Source organism: Macrotis lagotis, chromosome 2 (assembly GCF_037893015.1).
Source record: "Macrotis lagotis isolate mMagLag1 chromosome 2, bilby.v1.9.chrom.fasta, whole genome shotgun sequence".
NCBI classification, from domain to species: Eukaryota; Metazoa; Chordata; class Mammalia; order Peramelemorphia; family Peramelidae; genus Macrotis; species Macrotis lagotis.
This window is the reverse complement of record NC_133659.1, coordinates 151,147,933-151,164,620: the sequence shown is the minus strand read 5'-3', so window position 1 is coordinate 151,164,620 and position 16,688 is coordinate 151,147,933. Positions and strand designations below refer to the sequence as shown.

The window sequence follows — 16,688 nt, the reverse complement described above, 5'->3', positions numbered from 1 at the left end:
CTTATCTTAATTCTCTCTTGTTGGGAGCAGGGAGAGAAACAAATCCCTTTTAACAAAAATGCACCAACAAGCAAAAATTCCTAGATTGGCCTAGTTCAGAAAATGTCTTAATTCTATACTTGGGGGACCATTGCATGATAGATAGTTTTCTCTTAGATATCCTAAGACTTGTGGTTTGCAGAGAAAGATTGTAGCAGGACTGGAGAAAAGCATATGACAATAGGAAGATCTTTGGAGAACTAGGAGACAGATTTCAGTCCTGCTTGGCTCTGACACTTAACTCCCCCAAGACCTTGAGCACTTAGCCCTTTTGGACCATAGCTCATTATCTATTCAATGATGGGGTTGGGCTAGAGGACTTCTAAAGGCCCTTTCAGCTCTTCATCTCTGTCTCTGTCTCTCTTCTCTCTTTCTGTCTCTGTCTTTCAGTCTCTCTCTCTGTCTCTCTCTCTCTCTGTCTGTCTGTCTCTCTCTCTCTCCCTCTCTCTCCCTCCCTCCCTCCCTCTCCTCCCCTCCCTCTCTTCCCTTGCTACCACCTCTTTCTCCTTCTTCCTTTACCCTCTCCTCTTCTCCCCTTCTTGTGCTCCTTTATTTTTGTCTCTCCCCTCACTCTTCTTTCTTTATCCTTTTCCCTCCATCTTTCTTCTTCTTCCCCAACCTACCCTTATACCTTCCTATCATTTGATATCTCCCCCTGTCTTCATATATCTCTGCCTTTTCCTTGAAAAAGGTAAGCACAGAAACCTATCAGGATATTTATTGTTAAAAAATATTAACAATGATCATGAAAACCTTTTTACATCTTCTATGAGACTTCTTCTTAGATTAAACCATCTTATATATGAAGCTGCTTTTGTATGGAGAAGAGTAACCTAAGGCTGTGGGGTTTGGGGTGGGGGGCAAGGAATGTTTGTTTTGTTTGGCCCCGGAGGATAGAATGTGAAGTTCTTAATATAAGGAAATCCTTAAATAATAATAATATTTCTATAGCCAGATGATTATTATTATTACTTTCATTTGATGCTTACAACCTGTAGGAGATGTTATGATTCCCATTCTATAGTGGGGGGTCTTGCACTGCCCACCAAGGGACTGAGACAAGATTTGAACTCGGGTCTTCCTGATTCCAAGTTTAGTGTTCCATCAGAAGCCCCACTTAACTGCTTCTTTGGAGTAATCTAAAAGTGAAATGGTCAGCTGTGGGAAGATAGTGTGTTCTTTCTGATTGGAAGTCTTCAAGCTAGATAAGCACTTGTCAGATGTAGAGGACAGACTTTCTGAAGAATGAATTGGACCAAATGAGACTACTGAGAGCACTTCTAATTCTGAAATTCTGTAATTTTTTGATATTACTATTACTAATCCTCAACATAGACTCATCTGATGAAATACTGTTCTATAGTAGTCATCAAATCATAGTAAACCTGAGTTAGGCTTCTGAGGCCATCTTGTCTAACCCCCTAAATAGATAGTACGTTTCACCATGATGATTTGAACCCAGGCCCTATGATTTGAATCAATGCTCTTTCCACTCATCATACATAAATTGAGATTCCATTGAATCACCTTTCAATAGAAATACTGTTTCTCTTAGGGTCAGTATTCCAAATTCCTCATTCCCAAGGTTTCCATAATGCTTGGATAAGTCTAAATCCTATTTTTTTTGCAAGGTGTGAAGGCTTAAGGAAGTGATATTTTCAAAGTGAGCATTTCCATTTGGTTGGAAAATGGAATTTTCACATGTGTCCAAATGTCTCTCTCTTCCCAGCAGTGTTTGAATGATGTAGGCGTGATCTAATTTGGGTGAGGATCCTTGAGAATTACAGGAAGAGTTATTGGTTTTTTGTTCTTTTTTTCATATGCATGCATATATATATTTTTTTCTCTCTCCCCCCCTTACCTCCCTTTTGAAGTGTTACATACTTCTTGAATTGGCTGCTTTCAAAACTGTCACTTTGACATGCCAAAATAGAGTTCCATTTGGCTTCAAATAGTGGCATAGGAAATTCACAAGGCACCATAATTATTCATAGAATCTTGAGATGGAGGCAGCAAAATGCACCCAACACATCCCTGATAAGAGTCATGCCGATTAGACTGGCATGCACCCAGAAAGATAAAACCTGCTGGTGAGGTGGTTGTCTTTTATGAGTGTCTGGGGGACAAGTGACTGCTGGCTTCAATTCCATTTTCCTTCCCATCAGTATCAGTATTCTAAAGAAAAGGCCTGTGCTAATTTGTGACTTGCCCTGAGAGGGGAACTGTGCCATCTCTTCCTTACCACTATTGGATGTGGAGGAGTTCTGTTTCTGACTCCCATGTCTTACTTTCCAGGACTACTATTGCTTTCCCTGCATTGACAAAGATGGCTTTGGACATTCAAAATGATATACAGTCTCAGAACTTTTTGCCTTTGCTGTCATCGTTATAATTTTGTATTTATGGGCCAACCTCCAGTGGTATAGTAGAGTAGTCCATGAACCTGAGAAGCTGTGTTATAGTGAAAACAAGATTAAGAATCAAGCACTTTTTTTAATGGTCCTGGACTAAGCCCTGGGGATACAAATACATTTCCTGGAGGAATACATCACATAAAAGGGAACCACATGTTTAGGAAGGAATGAGGTGGAGATGTAAGAACTAAGGCCAGGAGGCTAATGAAAGCTGTTCTGGATCCCCTCACCTAATGGAGGCCTCATCAAGAAGTTACCAATGGGTACTGGTTTGGAGTCAGAAGACCTGAGTTGAAATCCTGACTCTGTTACTTGTTATTACTGTGACTATGGGCAAGCCACTTCATTTTTCTAATCTTTAGTTTCTTTATCAGAAAAATAAGAGTTACTAAATAACCTCTTATTTCCTTTCTAGCTCTAAAACTATGTTCCTATGTTTCTGTGAACCTACATTTTTAGAATCAGATTTTTTAATTGCACTAATTGACATATTTTTGTTTTTATATTATAGACATCTCCAGATAAACCCCTCAGTCTTCTCTTGTTATAAGAAATCTTTTTCCTAACAAAGTAAATGGTTAAGCAAAACAATAGTGACATCCCCTGAAAGTACATATATCATTCCACACCTCTAGCATCCCACCTCTCTTATTTCATTAAGAGAAATCTATTTTCCCTCCCTTTCCCATCTCATTTAAAAATTAGAAAAAAGAAAAACCCATATGTATAAACAAAATATAAACAGGATAAATTGGGAATATTCTCAGTAGGAAGGCACAAGCATTAAGGAGAAAAACTTTCTTATAGAAGGGATTTCAGCTGAAACTTGAAGGAAGCCAGGACAACTTAGAAGCACAGATAAAGAAGGAGAGCAAATAAACTAGTATATGTTGTTTTTGTTCTGTCATCTCAGTTGTGCTGACTCACCATGACCCCATTTGCAGCTTTCTTGGCAAAAATAATGGAATGATTTGCCACTTTCTTTTCCATCTCATTTTACAGATCAGGAAACCGAGTTAAATGACTTGCTCAAGGTTATACAGCTAGGAAGTATCTGAGACCAGATTGGAACTCAGATTTTCCTGCCTCCAGGTCCAGAGTTCTATCTATTGCACCACCTCACTGCCTTCAGACCAGTAGTACTGGACTATGGAATACATGAAGGGTATAAGGTACAAGAAGACTGGAAATGTAGGAAAGGGTCAGATAGCATGGTTCTTTGTGGGCAGTTTTAGCATCTTTTGCTTCAATTCTTACTGAGCTTTTAAATACTGAATGGGTGTTGTTTCAAACAAACTTAACCCTGGGAAAGACCAAACTTAAACAGGCCAAAGTCTCCCACTGAAAAGGTTTTCAGTGCTTTGCAGTACTTATGAGAAGATATGGACAAGAATAGCATCGGATGGCTTGGTTTTATGATCTTTACTGATGGAGTAAGTCAATAGGTATTGATTAAACACCCACTGTATACACTATTGTGCTTAGATACTGATCCTACAAATAAAAAGGAGTCAAAACAATTCCTATTTGTAAGGATTTTATATGTGAGTGTGGGAATACACCCACATACACATATGACCTAGTTCTCTAAATTATTTAATACTTATTTTAAATAGACATGTATAGGTATTTAAATATATAAATTTTTATATATCGGAATATATATACATATATGTATATGTCTGTATGTCTGTATGTATAAAATTATACATGTACAGAAAGCTAGATGATGTGATGGATAGGGTATCGGGTCTGGAGTCAGGAAGACTATCATCTTCCTAATTTCAAACCTGGCTGGAGATACTTAGCTGTGTGATCTTGGACAAATCATTTAACCTCATTTGCCTCAGTTTCTTCATCTGTAATATGATCTGGAGAAAGAAATGGCAAATCACTCCAGTATCTTTTGCCAAGAAATCCCAAATGGACTCAGGAAGTGTTAGACGTGACCGAACAACAACAACAAAGTTGAGGGAGAGAAGGCATTAGTGGCAGGAGTGGGGAGTAGGGGAATGGATCAGGAAAGGATAATGTAGAAAGTAGAGCTTGAGCTGTTTCTTGAGAAAAGAGAAGTCTGTAAGATGAAAGGTGAGGAGGGAATGCACTCCAGAAATGAGAGAGAGCCAGTGTAAAGGTATGAAAACTCTTGAGTATTGTGTGTGTGTGTGTGTGTGTGTGTGTGTGTGTGTGTGTGTGTGTATGTGTATGTGTGTACAGAAATTACCAGTTTGGGCTGGAGGGAGAATGTATTGCTATAGAGTAAGCCTGGAAAGATAGATTGAGTTCAAGGCTTTAAATGTTAAATGGAGAAATTTAAATTTTATTTAGAGGCAATAAATAGGAAGAGGCACTCGAGAGTATTAAGTAGGGGATTGACATACCCCCCCCCCCAACATTTTGGTAGTGATCTGCATAGCATGGATTTGGATGGGTTGAAATTTGAGTCACTAGGCTGTGAAAATAGATTAGGGAAGAGGGGATGGCATATCTCAGCTCTGATCTGAAACCCTTGCATCAGATCTCAAATCCATGGTTGTATCAAAGTATCAGGTTTCCTCTCTTTTTGCTTCTTTACACAAACCTTGAGATTGAGTGGAATTGAATTAAGGTTTGCCTGGGAATCGCTTAGCATTAGAAAGGCTGCAGCATTAATGTCCTTATTTAAAAACTCTTTCTTGAGTCTAGTGCAGTGGAGAAGAACTCTGAAGTGTGGAATCAAATCCTGCCCAGTCCCTCAGATCTCTACTCAGTGTTTTTATCTGTTAAATGAAGGGCTTGGCCTTGCTGCCCATAAGATTCCTATCAGAACTGAATACATGATACCATGATGTGTTATTGTCAAGTGGGAATGACAAGTCATTTGGGGGAGAGAGGAGTTGATAGTGTTGATGTTTCTGGGTAAATAGGGTATGAATTTAAGACTATGTCATGATTAAAATTAAGGTAAATGGAGGCACAAAGTTCTAAGCATGGTTCAATTTATTTGTAAGGCTAGGAGTTACCAATAAAAAAGGTCTCTCAGCTCCCCAGCAAGCCAATAGACCCCAAATCAAGGCAGAGAGATCATTTTTTTAAAAATGATATATGGGAAAAATAATATGATTGGTTACTTAGCTTGTAGCATCACAGGTATGAGGAATAATATGATTGGCTAAAAATTGGGAGTGAGAGGTGATAGCAGCAACTCTTCCATCATGTTACTAAGAAATTTTCACTATTTTGAAGCTACCTGCAAAGGCAGGTCTGTGATAGTGGACCAGACCACCTTGGATAACAGAACAGATTCTGTGGCATCCCACCTACATCCTTCCAGGATAACAGAATTCCTTGTGACAAGAATAAAATAGTGACTGGCAGAAGAAATGAACTTCTAAACTTAACTCCAAGACTATGAGTGATTTACAGGAGAGGTGAACTTAAAAACTTAGCTCTGAGACAAATGAAACATGACTTAGGCAGTTTCAAAAATGTCACCAGTGATTCGTAATGAAATCAGTAACAGAACTGGTTTCCAAAAAAAAAAGACTTATCAATTTAATTTTCTTATCTATTATATGATGACTAGGAATTGATATCTACACCATGCTTCAATATTAGCAAAAGATCTTGGCAAGCATGTTCTTATTCATTTCTCAACCATTCTGTGAAGGTAGGTGTTGTCTAACGTGGGTTGAGAAGCCAGCTCTTTGTGACTTCCAAGCACAGTGTTCTCCCTGTTTTGCAGATTTCTCATTTGCCCAAGTGCTGCAATTACATTGCCATAGGGATTTAGCTAAACTACAATAGTATTGGTGAAAAATGTGGAGGATGCCCAGAGATAATTTGAAATAGCAGTCAAAGACTTTTTTTTCTGAGCAATTTAATCATTTTATTAATAATGCCAGTATTTTAATAAAAAGATGGTCATCTGGTCATTTCTCTCATAAATTAAAGACAATCCTAATGCCAAACCTGAGTAGACACAGTAACTGCCTAGCTGGATGAGGTCTGAATAGAGGAGAACTTCAGAGACTGAAGTATTGAAATGAGAATTAAAAAGAGCAGGGGAGATCTGAATCTCCCTAAATCATTGGTTGTTAAATAATCATTTCTCTCATTTCCCCTGTTTGATTCCATTTAAAGGCATGACCTCTTCAATGAATCTCTCACTGATAGGACAAACACTTCATCAAGGGTTTCTAACTTTGAGATTTATGAGGGGAGCAGTGTAAGGGGAAAAGGGAGAGGTAGATAGGCATTTTTTGACTGTCAAGGACTTTTAAAAATCCTGAAAGAGGAAATGTTTAATAAGTGACCCTTAGATCAGTTTTCAAAAACTTTGCCCCACCAAAGTCTATGCACATTACAGACATTATCCTTTATCCAACATTAATTTGTTCATCTCTTTACTGTGTACTTTTCCCCCATGAAGTGTGGACTCTGGAGGGGCTGTGGGAAACAGTGCATGAGCACAAGATTAGCATAATGGTACTAATAGTGTAAGGACAAGTCTACTAGTATAAAATCAAGGGTTGCCATAAGTGCTGAGTAATTGCAGAGTAGAGAATGATCTGGGCCAGGTGGGGTTAAGCAGCAAAGTCTTCTGGAGGTTGAGAGCTGTTGGAGTTAGGAGGGACTTGGTTATCAGTTCTGCCCTTACTATTTACTAGCTGTAAGACATGGACAAATCACTCCCTCTTCTATATAGAAGAAACATAATGACAGCATCTGTTTCATTGGTCTTTAAAGTTCATCAAAGCAGTGGATTTTGTAGGAAGTAATGGATATAGATTGGTAGAAAGGGCATTCAAGGGTAGGGAAAACAAACCTACCTACCTTTAGTGATGCTCATATCTGGAAATCTTTTCACCACCCCTCCCCAGAGTGGCTGCTGAAGACATGGATAAATTCACAATTGCAATTCAATTTAACAAGTATTTATTAAGCCTCTACTGTATGAAAGATACTTTGTATAGTGTGGAGACCAAAATTCATATGGAAATTAGATGTAGACTTATGAAAATAGAGTTTAAAAAGATGTAGAGAAGAGGCTTAATATCTTATATTTCTTTTTTTTCTTAAGTGAATGGGAATAATAAGGGAATAGTAAAGAATAATAGGTGACACAGGGCACAGAATGTTGGACCAGCAGTCAGGAAGACTCATCTTCCTGAGTTCAAATCAGTTCTCAGATACTTCCTAGCTATATGACCATGAACAATCACTTAACCCTATTTGCCTAAGTTTCCTGATCTGTAAAATGAGATCAGTCCACTTCAGCTTCTGTTTTCTTTAAAAATTGTTTTATTGATATATATTTGATATCATCTTCATTCAAATTTATTTCTCCTTTTTCCCCTGCCAGAGAGTGATTCATTGTAATAAAGAGTGAAAAAGAGAGGGAAAAATAAGATTCAACAAAACTAATCAACACACCAACTGACATAATAGACAATTTTCCACATCACTTCTGTATAGAGGAAGGAAATTCATTTTTAAAAATCTCTTTAGAATCAAGTTTCGTCATTATAATTGCAGCATTGTTTCCTCAACTGTTTTTATTATTGCTCTTTTCGTTTTCATTGTAGTAGTTACTTGTGTATATTGTTTCCTTGTGCTTATTATTTCCTTTTGTATCAGATTTTATTAGACTTCTTATGCTTCTTTGTGTTCTTCATTTTCTTTTGTTTCTTTTGACAGAGTAATATTTCACTGTATTAATTTATAGCCATTTATTGGTATTCCTGGACCCATGGGCTTTTACTCTGTTTCTAGTTCTTTACTATTACAAGAAGTTCTTTTAATGAATTTTGGAATCTTTTAATAAATTTTGGAACTTTCTTGAGGGCATATGCCTAGCCAGTGGAAACTCTGGGTCAAAGAAAATGAACATCACTTTCTTAACATAGTTTCATATTGCTTTACAGAATGTTTGGGTCTATTTTGTTTTCGGGAATGTATATATAAAATTTGGTCATTATTTGAGTAACTATAGTGGTTAGACAGGGATTGATGAAACAACTTTTGTAATGGAAATATCTGTTTGGGAAAAACATAGTTTTTATGGGTTGCTGTAGAGTCTTAGAGATAACTTATTAAATATTTCTAGGTTCTCTAGATGGATTATTTGCTTGCCACAAGTGACTGATTAATATCTAAAGGGTAATTGACTTGCTCAGGTGTATGATCAACTCAGATTCACACTTTTATTGGTTGACTGAAATATTCATAGATGGAAGAAGAATGCTTGCAGTCTACCCAGAGGGTCTTTGGTATCAGATCTAATATATCTTTAAAATTCACAGGCAGATGCTGGCCACAGTCCTGGGAAGAGGGTGTGTATCATTGATGAGATTGGGAAAATGGAACTCTTTAGTCAGACTTTCATTCACGCTGTACGTCAGACTCTCTCCAGCCCAGGGACTGTGATCCTTGGCACGATACCCATCCCTAAAGGAAAGCCATTGACACTCGTGGAAGAAATAAGAAACAAAAATGATGTTAAGGTGTTCAATGTAAGTATAAACAGCTCTCTGCCATCTCTATTGTATAAGGAGAGAATGATCCTAACAGCAAGAAGTCCAAAAATAATTTGATCAATCTTGGGAGTGCCTTTTCACACTTAAAATTTAATATGGGTGTGTCTGACTTTCTGGGAATTCATAACATTTCAAATCAAATCATGGGGCTATACTGTGAAGACCAGACCAGAGTCAGGAGGAACTGGAAATCTCCCCAGATTTTTTATCCTGCATTTGCCTGCATGGCCCTCCTTACCTCTGCCCCTTGGAATAGTTAATTTCCTTCAGATGTCACCTCCTACATGAGGCTATTTCTGATTCCTTCAAGCTGCTAGTGTCTCTTCCTAAATCTATTTTCTGTTTTTTATATATACACTTAAATGCATGTTGTTTCACCTTAAAGAATATAAGCTTCCTTAGAACAGAGATTACTTCATTTATGTCTTAGTATTTCTAATATCTGATTTATAGTAGGTGCTTAATAAATGCTTAATAATTAATTAGTAACTCCCAGAATTGGAAACAATGTACTATAATGGAAGGAATTCTAGATGTAGAGTCAGGAGAGACTTGGCTTCCACAGTTTTTCAGTCATTTCATTTGTGCCCAATCTTGCAGTGACCCCATTTGGAGTTTTTTTGGGCAAAGATACTAGAGTGGTTTGTCATTTCCTTCTCTTAACTCATTTGGCTGATGAGTAACTGAGGCAGACAGGGTTAAATGACTTGCCCAGGGTCACATAGTAAGTGTCTGAGGCTGGATTTGAACTCAGGAAGATGGGTTTTCCTGACCCCAGACCCAGCTGGCCCACAAGTTCTATAGGACCCCTACCAATTATACACCTTTTTTCTTATCTTTCTTCTATTAGAGATGACCCATTGATTATCAAAGACTATTCCAGCATACTTGTTAGCATTGGTAGTTTCTACTGAGCTTTAGAGGCTATGAGGATGGATTTCAGATGGTTTGTGAGCAGGACCGACCAAGTTAAGTTTGATACAAGCTGCTGAAGTTGACATTAAGTGACTTGCCCAAGGTCACACAGTTAGGTATAACCTTGGATTAAGTGTCTGAGGTTGATTTTGAACTCAGGTCCTCCTGACTCCAGGACTGGTACTTTATCCACTGAGCCACCAAGATGCTCTGCTAAAGTTTTTCAACTGCCTCAACTCTTCAGTCTCTGGGGCTATAGTTCAATGTGGTCAGCTTGCATGAAAGGTGCCCTCCCTGACATTGATAAAATCGTGGGTTTTTAGAATATGGAATTACTCTGTTTTCTTCTTTTCTTGGTTCCCCCTCACTTCTCTCCTATTCTATTTCCTTTTCTGTTCCTCATTGATGGTAGTAGTACTTAGAACCAACTGCAACAAACCAGGGTGATGAAGTGGGGTGGTACAAATCCATTCAAGTTGGTTACAACTGTAGAATATTAATCAGTCTGTTTTAAGTCATCAGACACCATGTAATCATAGTCAACATGACCACAGATCAAGCTGTTGACATGAAAACACCAAAGAACCCTAAAAATGTAGACTAGCTTTACCAGACTCATGAGAGGAACAATCTTGGTGTACATACTTAAACACTCAACTTATTTTTCAGAAATGATGGGATTTCCTTTTTGTTTTCTTTCTAAAGTTTCAGAGAGTTCAGACATTCACTGTTCTTTTTCTTATGGGGCCTCCTAGATAAGGAGTTTTCTGTGATGAATATAGTGTTTCTAGGGAGATAGGCAGTGGAAGACAATTGGTCATAAAGACAGATTAAGTTATCAGAGGTCAGTAGGTACAAATTCTGGAGTCTAGTGTTGGAGTATGAAGCAGGAGTGGATAAACTAATCTAATCAGAAGGGCCTAACAGATCAGGCAAATGGGGGTGGCTGGTTGATTTTTAAATCCAGAAGTTAGGGCCTGTTAAGATAATGCCATCATTTTTCTCTCTCTAGGATAGAAATTAAGATGATACCAACATTTTTCCCTTCTAGGATTCAAAATTAAGAAAATGCCAAGATTTTTCCCTCTCTTAGGATTAGAAATTAGTCTCGACTAGCCTTGTGTTGTCAAGTATGTAATGGAAAGGCTCTGTTTTCTCCAAGTATTTTTGTTCTCCTTATGTTCCTTCAGGTTTTAAATGTGTTTCCTTATAACCACATTGAAAGTAGGATATATAAACATGCCACAACAAGCGTTTATTAAGTCCTACCATGTGCATGGCCCTGTGAGGAGTGATGCAAATACAATGGATGAAAAAATCTGAACTTGTAAGGTGTTTATATTATAATTGGGAAAAACAATAAGTACATATATGGGTGTAAACAGAATTAAGATAAAGAATCTATTCAAAGTAGTGGAAGATACGGTACTTTAAGAGAAAGAGTCCAGCTGTTGAGGGTGCAGGAAATGTGGCATGTAAATGGTAGTGTTTGAGTTGCATCGTGAAAGAAGAGAGGGATTCTCTGAGATCAAGGTGAGGAGGAAATGCATAAGAGGCGTTGTAGATGGTCAGTGTGTAAACCCAGAGGGGCATGAGAAAAATCTATATGTGAAAAAGAGAAAAGGTTGACTTGGCTGGATCACAGAGAGAGAAAGGAGTAGCAAGTCACAGTTGGAAGGGTAAACTGGGTCCACATTGGTAAGGGGTTTAAAAACTAAGCAGAGGAGAAACTGTTTTGTCTCTGAGACAACAGAAGCCCCAATGATTTATTGAGTAGGCAAGGGGAAGGTAAGTTCTTTACAAATATCTCATTTGATCATCACTGTAGTCCTTCCTAATAGATTCTCTGATTATCGTCTCCATTTCACAGCTGAGAAAACAGAGACAGATAGAGGTGAAGTGGCTTATCTAGGATGCCACAACTAGTTAGCAGCATTTGAACCCAGGTTTTCTTACCACAGACTCAGTGTTGTCTTCACTATACTGTCTCTCTTCCTAGGGGATTGACATGGCCATATCTGGGCTTTAGAAAAACCACCTTGTTAGCACTGTTTGGGCTGAGAGGAGAGAGGCTCTATGGAGACCAGTTAGGACACATATGTAACAATAATGAAGGGAAGTTGGGTTTGGACAATATGTATATGAAAGGTAGGGAAGCCTTGGCAGAGGTCGGACTAGAATCCTCATTCCTGGTACTATGTTCTTTCCAAGTATACCCCAGATACCTAAAATGTATATATGGGACTAAATTGCTTTCAAGTCAAGAAACACAGGTTTTAGTCTCAGATCTGCTACCAATTCATTCTGGGACTCTGAGCAGATCTTTCTTCTCTTATGACCTCACTTCTTTCAACTCTTAAATGTTAGAATCAGTTCTTTCCAATTCTAATATTCTAGGATGCTAGTATATCATTTGCAACGTTTCTCGATGGCTGCTTTTTCCAAGGATCAACTTGCTTAAAGTTGATGAGAGGTAGTCTTAGGATAGTAGCTAGAGAACAGACCCCAGAATCAGCAAAGAATCTGGGTTCTTTTCAGCTTTGTGATTTCAAGCAAGTCACTTAACACAGGGCCATGTCCTGAGGCTATATAAATTCTGATTTGCATTGGGAGAGATATTTTCTTTACTAGGAATTTCCCATACCTGTGAAAGCATATATCAGGTTAAAAAAGATGAAATGACTAAGTTTAGTATGCATTTCAAGAGGATCTGAGCCTAAAGATATAAAATCTCTAAAAGGCATATTTTAAAACATATTTTACAGATAACATTACATTAAAGATCTGGAAACACAAATGTATTATAACTTAGAAGCATTTATATATTATGTATTTTTATTATATGTGGCATATATAAATATTTATATACATATATATTTATAAGCATTTATAGAGTGCTTTAAGATTTGCAAAGTACTTTGTTGTTGTTCTTGTTGTTGAGTCAGTTTGGTTATATCTGACTCTCCATGACCCCATTTGAGTTTTTCTTGGCAAAGATACTGGAGTGGTTTTTACATTTCCTTCTGCAGCTTATTTTACAGATGAGGGGCTGAGGAAAAGAAGGTTAAAAGTGACTTTCCCAAGGTGACATACTTTGTAAGTGTCTGAGGGTAGATTTAAACTCAGGAAACAGAGCCCAGTGCTCTCCACTATGTCACCTAATTTCACTTTACAAATCTCTTTTCATTCTCACAACAACTGTATGAGGTTAGTGGTGTTATTGTTATTTTATAGGTGAGGAAACTGAGATCGAGAAAGATTAAGTGATTTACCTAACATCAGATATATGAAGCAAGATTTGGGTTCAGAAGTTCCTGATCCTAAGTCTAGTCCTCTTTCCATCTTGGTGCTTCAATCATAAAATTTTAGAGCTAGAATGGACCTTGGAGTCAATCAAATAAAAATTAGAAAGAAAAAATTGATGTCATCCCAGTGTTCTTGGCTGACAAGATCTTTTTAAATCTTGACTTTTTCATCATTGTGGTGTTAGTTATCTCTCCTAGTTTTGATTTATCTATATCTCTCTTCCTTCACTATAAGAATTATCAGGCATCTTGCTAAGATCTACATACCTATCTCCTCATCTACTCAGTGATCCTGTAAAAAAAGGAAATGAGGTTAGCCTAGCATGAACTGTTCTTAATGAAACTATGGGGGCCCTTAGTTATCACCATTTCCCCTTTCTAAATGCTCATCAAATAGAGTCTTAGCAATATGTTCTAGAACATTTCTCAGAATCAAAGTCAAGTTCAATTTATTGTATTTCCTTTTGGGATAATCTGGATGATTTTTGTTTTAATCATTATAAAGTACCTCTTTAATTTTCCGCTGATCTTTCCAATCTTACTGGCATTGACTTGGTAGTCCTGGCCATCTGCTAATTCTTTCAGTCTTCGAGGTTAGAATTCATTCGGGACAGGTGACTTGGTGTTGCCTTACTATTTTCTCATTTATCCTGTTATCAACACCCTATTATCTTGCTCTCACTCTCTTCTCCTCCTCCTCCTCCTCCTCCTCCCTCCTCTTCTTCTCTGCCCTCTGTCTTTTTTCACTTTTGTCATCCCATCAAAGTTGTATAATAATAATTATATAATATATGTAATATTTTATATATAAATATATAATAGTTATAAAATTATAACTAACATTTCTGTGGTGCTTACTGTGTGTCAGGCAGCTACATAGCTCAGTGCCTGGCATCAGATATTAGCTGTGTGATCTTGAGTAAGTCACTTCTTCTGTTTACCTTAATTCATGGAGAAAGAAAATCCCATGCAGAGTCACAAAAAATCAGGCACAGATAAACAATCGAACAATAATGTGTCAGACACCATATTAATTATCTTATTTATTATCCTTAAACAATTCTGGGAGTTGGGTGCCATGATTATCCCCATTTTACAGATGAGGAAACTGAAGTTAACTGATTTGCCCAGAATCATATGGCCAAAAGTGTATAAGCCATAGTTGAACTCAGCTTCCTGAATCTAGGCACAGTACTCTACCCAATGTGCCACCTAACTGCTAAATCTATTTCCAGGCTATCTAAAGATAATTTTTTATGATACATTATGGAATCTACTTAATGTAAGTGTCTTAGAAAATGGCTATTTGATTCTAGTAATCAAACAATTTTTAAAAAGATACCTTTCCTATGAGGGAGCACATACTCACATGTGTAAATATGGAATCATACATGCATGCATACATGCATTCATACATGTATTAGTTTAGGCTGAGGTGTTCTTAGCCATGGCTCATGATTCTCCTCACACATTTATATATCTGTTCACCTGAAACATTCAAGAGTCATTAATTCTTCATTGATGCTTTTGTACTTTTGCCCATTACCTGTCTATATTAGTGTCCTCATCTGTTAACTCAGGGAGTTGAACTGCATGGATAATAAAAAATATGGGCAGTAAATAATTATTTGACTCTAATTTTCTTCAATCTTACAATTCTGGGCTATATTTATTATTAATGTTAATAGCTAAAATTTGTATAAAATTTTAAGGTTTGCGAAATGATTTACAAAATTATTTCAGTTTTAATCTTGGGAAGTGGATTCTATTCTATTTTACAAAAAAGGAAAATGAGGCATAGAGAGGAAACCTCCCAAAGTCACTTGGATTAATAAATGTCTGAGTCTAGATTTGATCTCGTATCTTTCTAACTCCCAAGCATTCTATCAGATTTACCACTTAGTTGGGATTAATCAATCAGTTCCTATGACTCACCCCCCCACCTACACACACTATGCCAGGCTTTCTGTTTTATAATTATAAGGAACAAGACAATAACTACTCTCAAAAATCTTTACATTTTATTGGGGAGATAACATATGTAGGTATGAGAATATCCACAAAAAAATTAAAAAAAATGTGACTTCAGTCATAAAAAAACTGAATTTAGATCCAGGCTCTGGGCAAATCATGTAACAACCTCTTAGTTCTCTAGCCAGTTCTCCAAGGGTCTAAGTTGGAGAGAAGGGGCCAACCCACGTTGGTAGATGGAGTGTCTTCCTCCACGAATCTCCCCTCCTAATGAAACCAAGATCCTTATCCCTATTTACCCTTAGGGAAATAATGCTCTCCAAACCCCATGTTAATTTGCAGTTACTTCATGTGTTTTTCACTCAATTTATATTGTCATATTTATTCTGAGCAATATTGGAGCTACTCAAATAAAAGTCATTCAAGTCTGATGGCCATGCAAATTTTTATGCATTTGTACCAGAGATGTCAATGACTATGTTGAAGAGAAAAACAAAATATTTTGTTCATCATTTGTAGAAGGGTATCCCAGAGTCTGTAACATGGGAAGGCCAGCTCTTGGAAGCCTGGAAACAGACTCTGTTGTCTTGAGAACCATCTTAGCTAGGTTGGAAATATTAAAAGAATAATACTCATAGTTGCCATAGGATGGCCCTTAGGGAATGACAAATAGGGTTTATATGACCCTATTTGATTCTCACAATGACATTCTAATATTGGAAATGTTTTACAGATGAGGAAACTGAGGCTAAGAAGGAAAATGACTTGCTTACAGTTGTATAAGAGACAGAAGTCTGATGTAAATCCCATACATCCAACACTAGTTCTTTTTTTAACTATGCCAACTGACTCTCTAATTATATGTCCCCATTCCCAGTGGCATTATCCACTTGACAGGGAAAGATGTCATAGCTGGCATTCCTTCTGGCTGTTTTTGCCCTTAGGAATCTCTAGTTGATTTCTTTGCATCAGAAGAAATTGTGCTTACATCCCTTTTTTCCTTCTTTTCTCCCTCTTTTTTGTTTCTTTCTGTCTCTACCTTCACTTTGTCTCTCTCTCTGTTTCCTGTTTTCTTCCTCTTTGTTTCCTCAGCCCTTTTTCTGTCTTATGTTTCTTAAGAAGATGAAGGGTAAGGAATTTTCATATCATTAATGCTGTCTTGTCCTATATGTTGTGAGATTGTCCTCTGTCCTATACTGAAACCTTATACACTGTCTATAGTCTGATTGTTTTCTCAAGATAGAATTTTTCCTCTGAGAGGTCATTCTTTGTTTGTGGAAATCAGAATATTTTTGAATCCCCACAGTGTTATTGGAATAGAGGAGGTAAGGCTTGTCTCAGCCCATACAAGAAGCCAGTGAGGTTGGGTTAAAATGATGAACCTAGTTCAGTTTAGAACTCAGGACAGCAAACCCCAGGGAGTTGGCCACACACCTTCATATTGTCCTATACCAGGGCATTTGGTAGAGTCACTATTACATTGATTGGACCTTGACAGACTTTTTGCATTAGAGTGATATTTGCTG

General features: G+C 37.4%; 1 protein-coding gene across 2 annotated transcripts in view; it reads left to right on the top strand.

Moving 5' to 3' along the window:
- The window catches only part of NTPCR (nucleoside-triphosphatase, cancer-related), a 41,921-nt gene that overhangs the window by 15,970 nt on the left and 9,263 nt on the right, over positions 1-16,688 (top strand). For both annotated transcript variants that reach the window (XR_012475759.1, XM_074222997.1), the window contains exon 4: positions 8,738-8,947. Coding sequence is in view for 1 of the 2 variants with exons in the window: in XM_074222997.1 (XP_074079098.1) it covers positions 8,738-8,947 (210 nt within the window). In the remaining variant the exon portion in view is untranslated. The remainder of the gene's footprint in view (positions 1-8,737; positions 8,948-16,688) is intronic.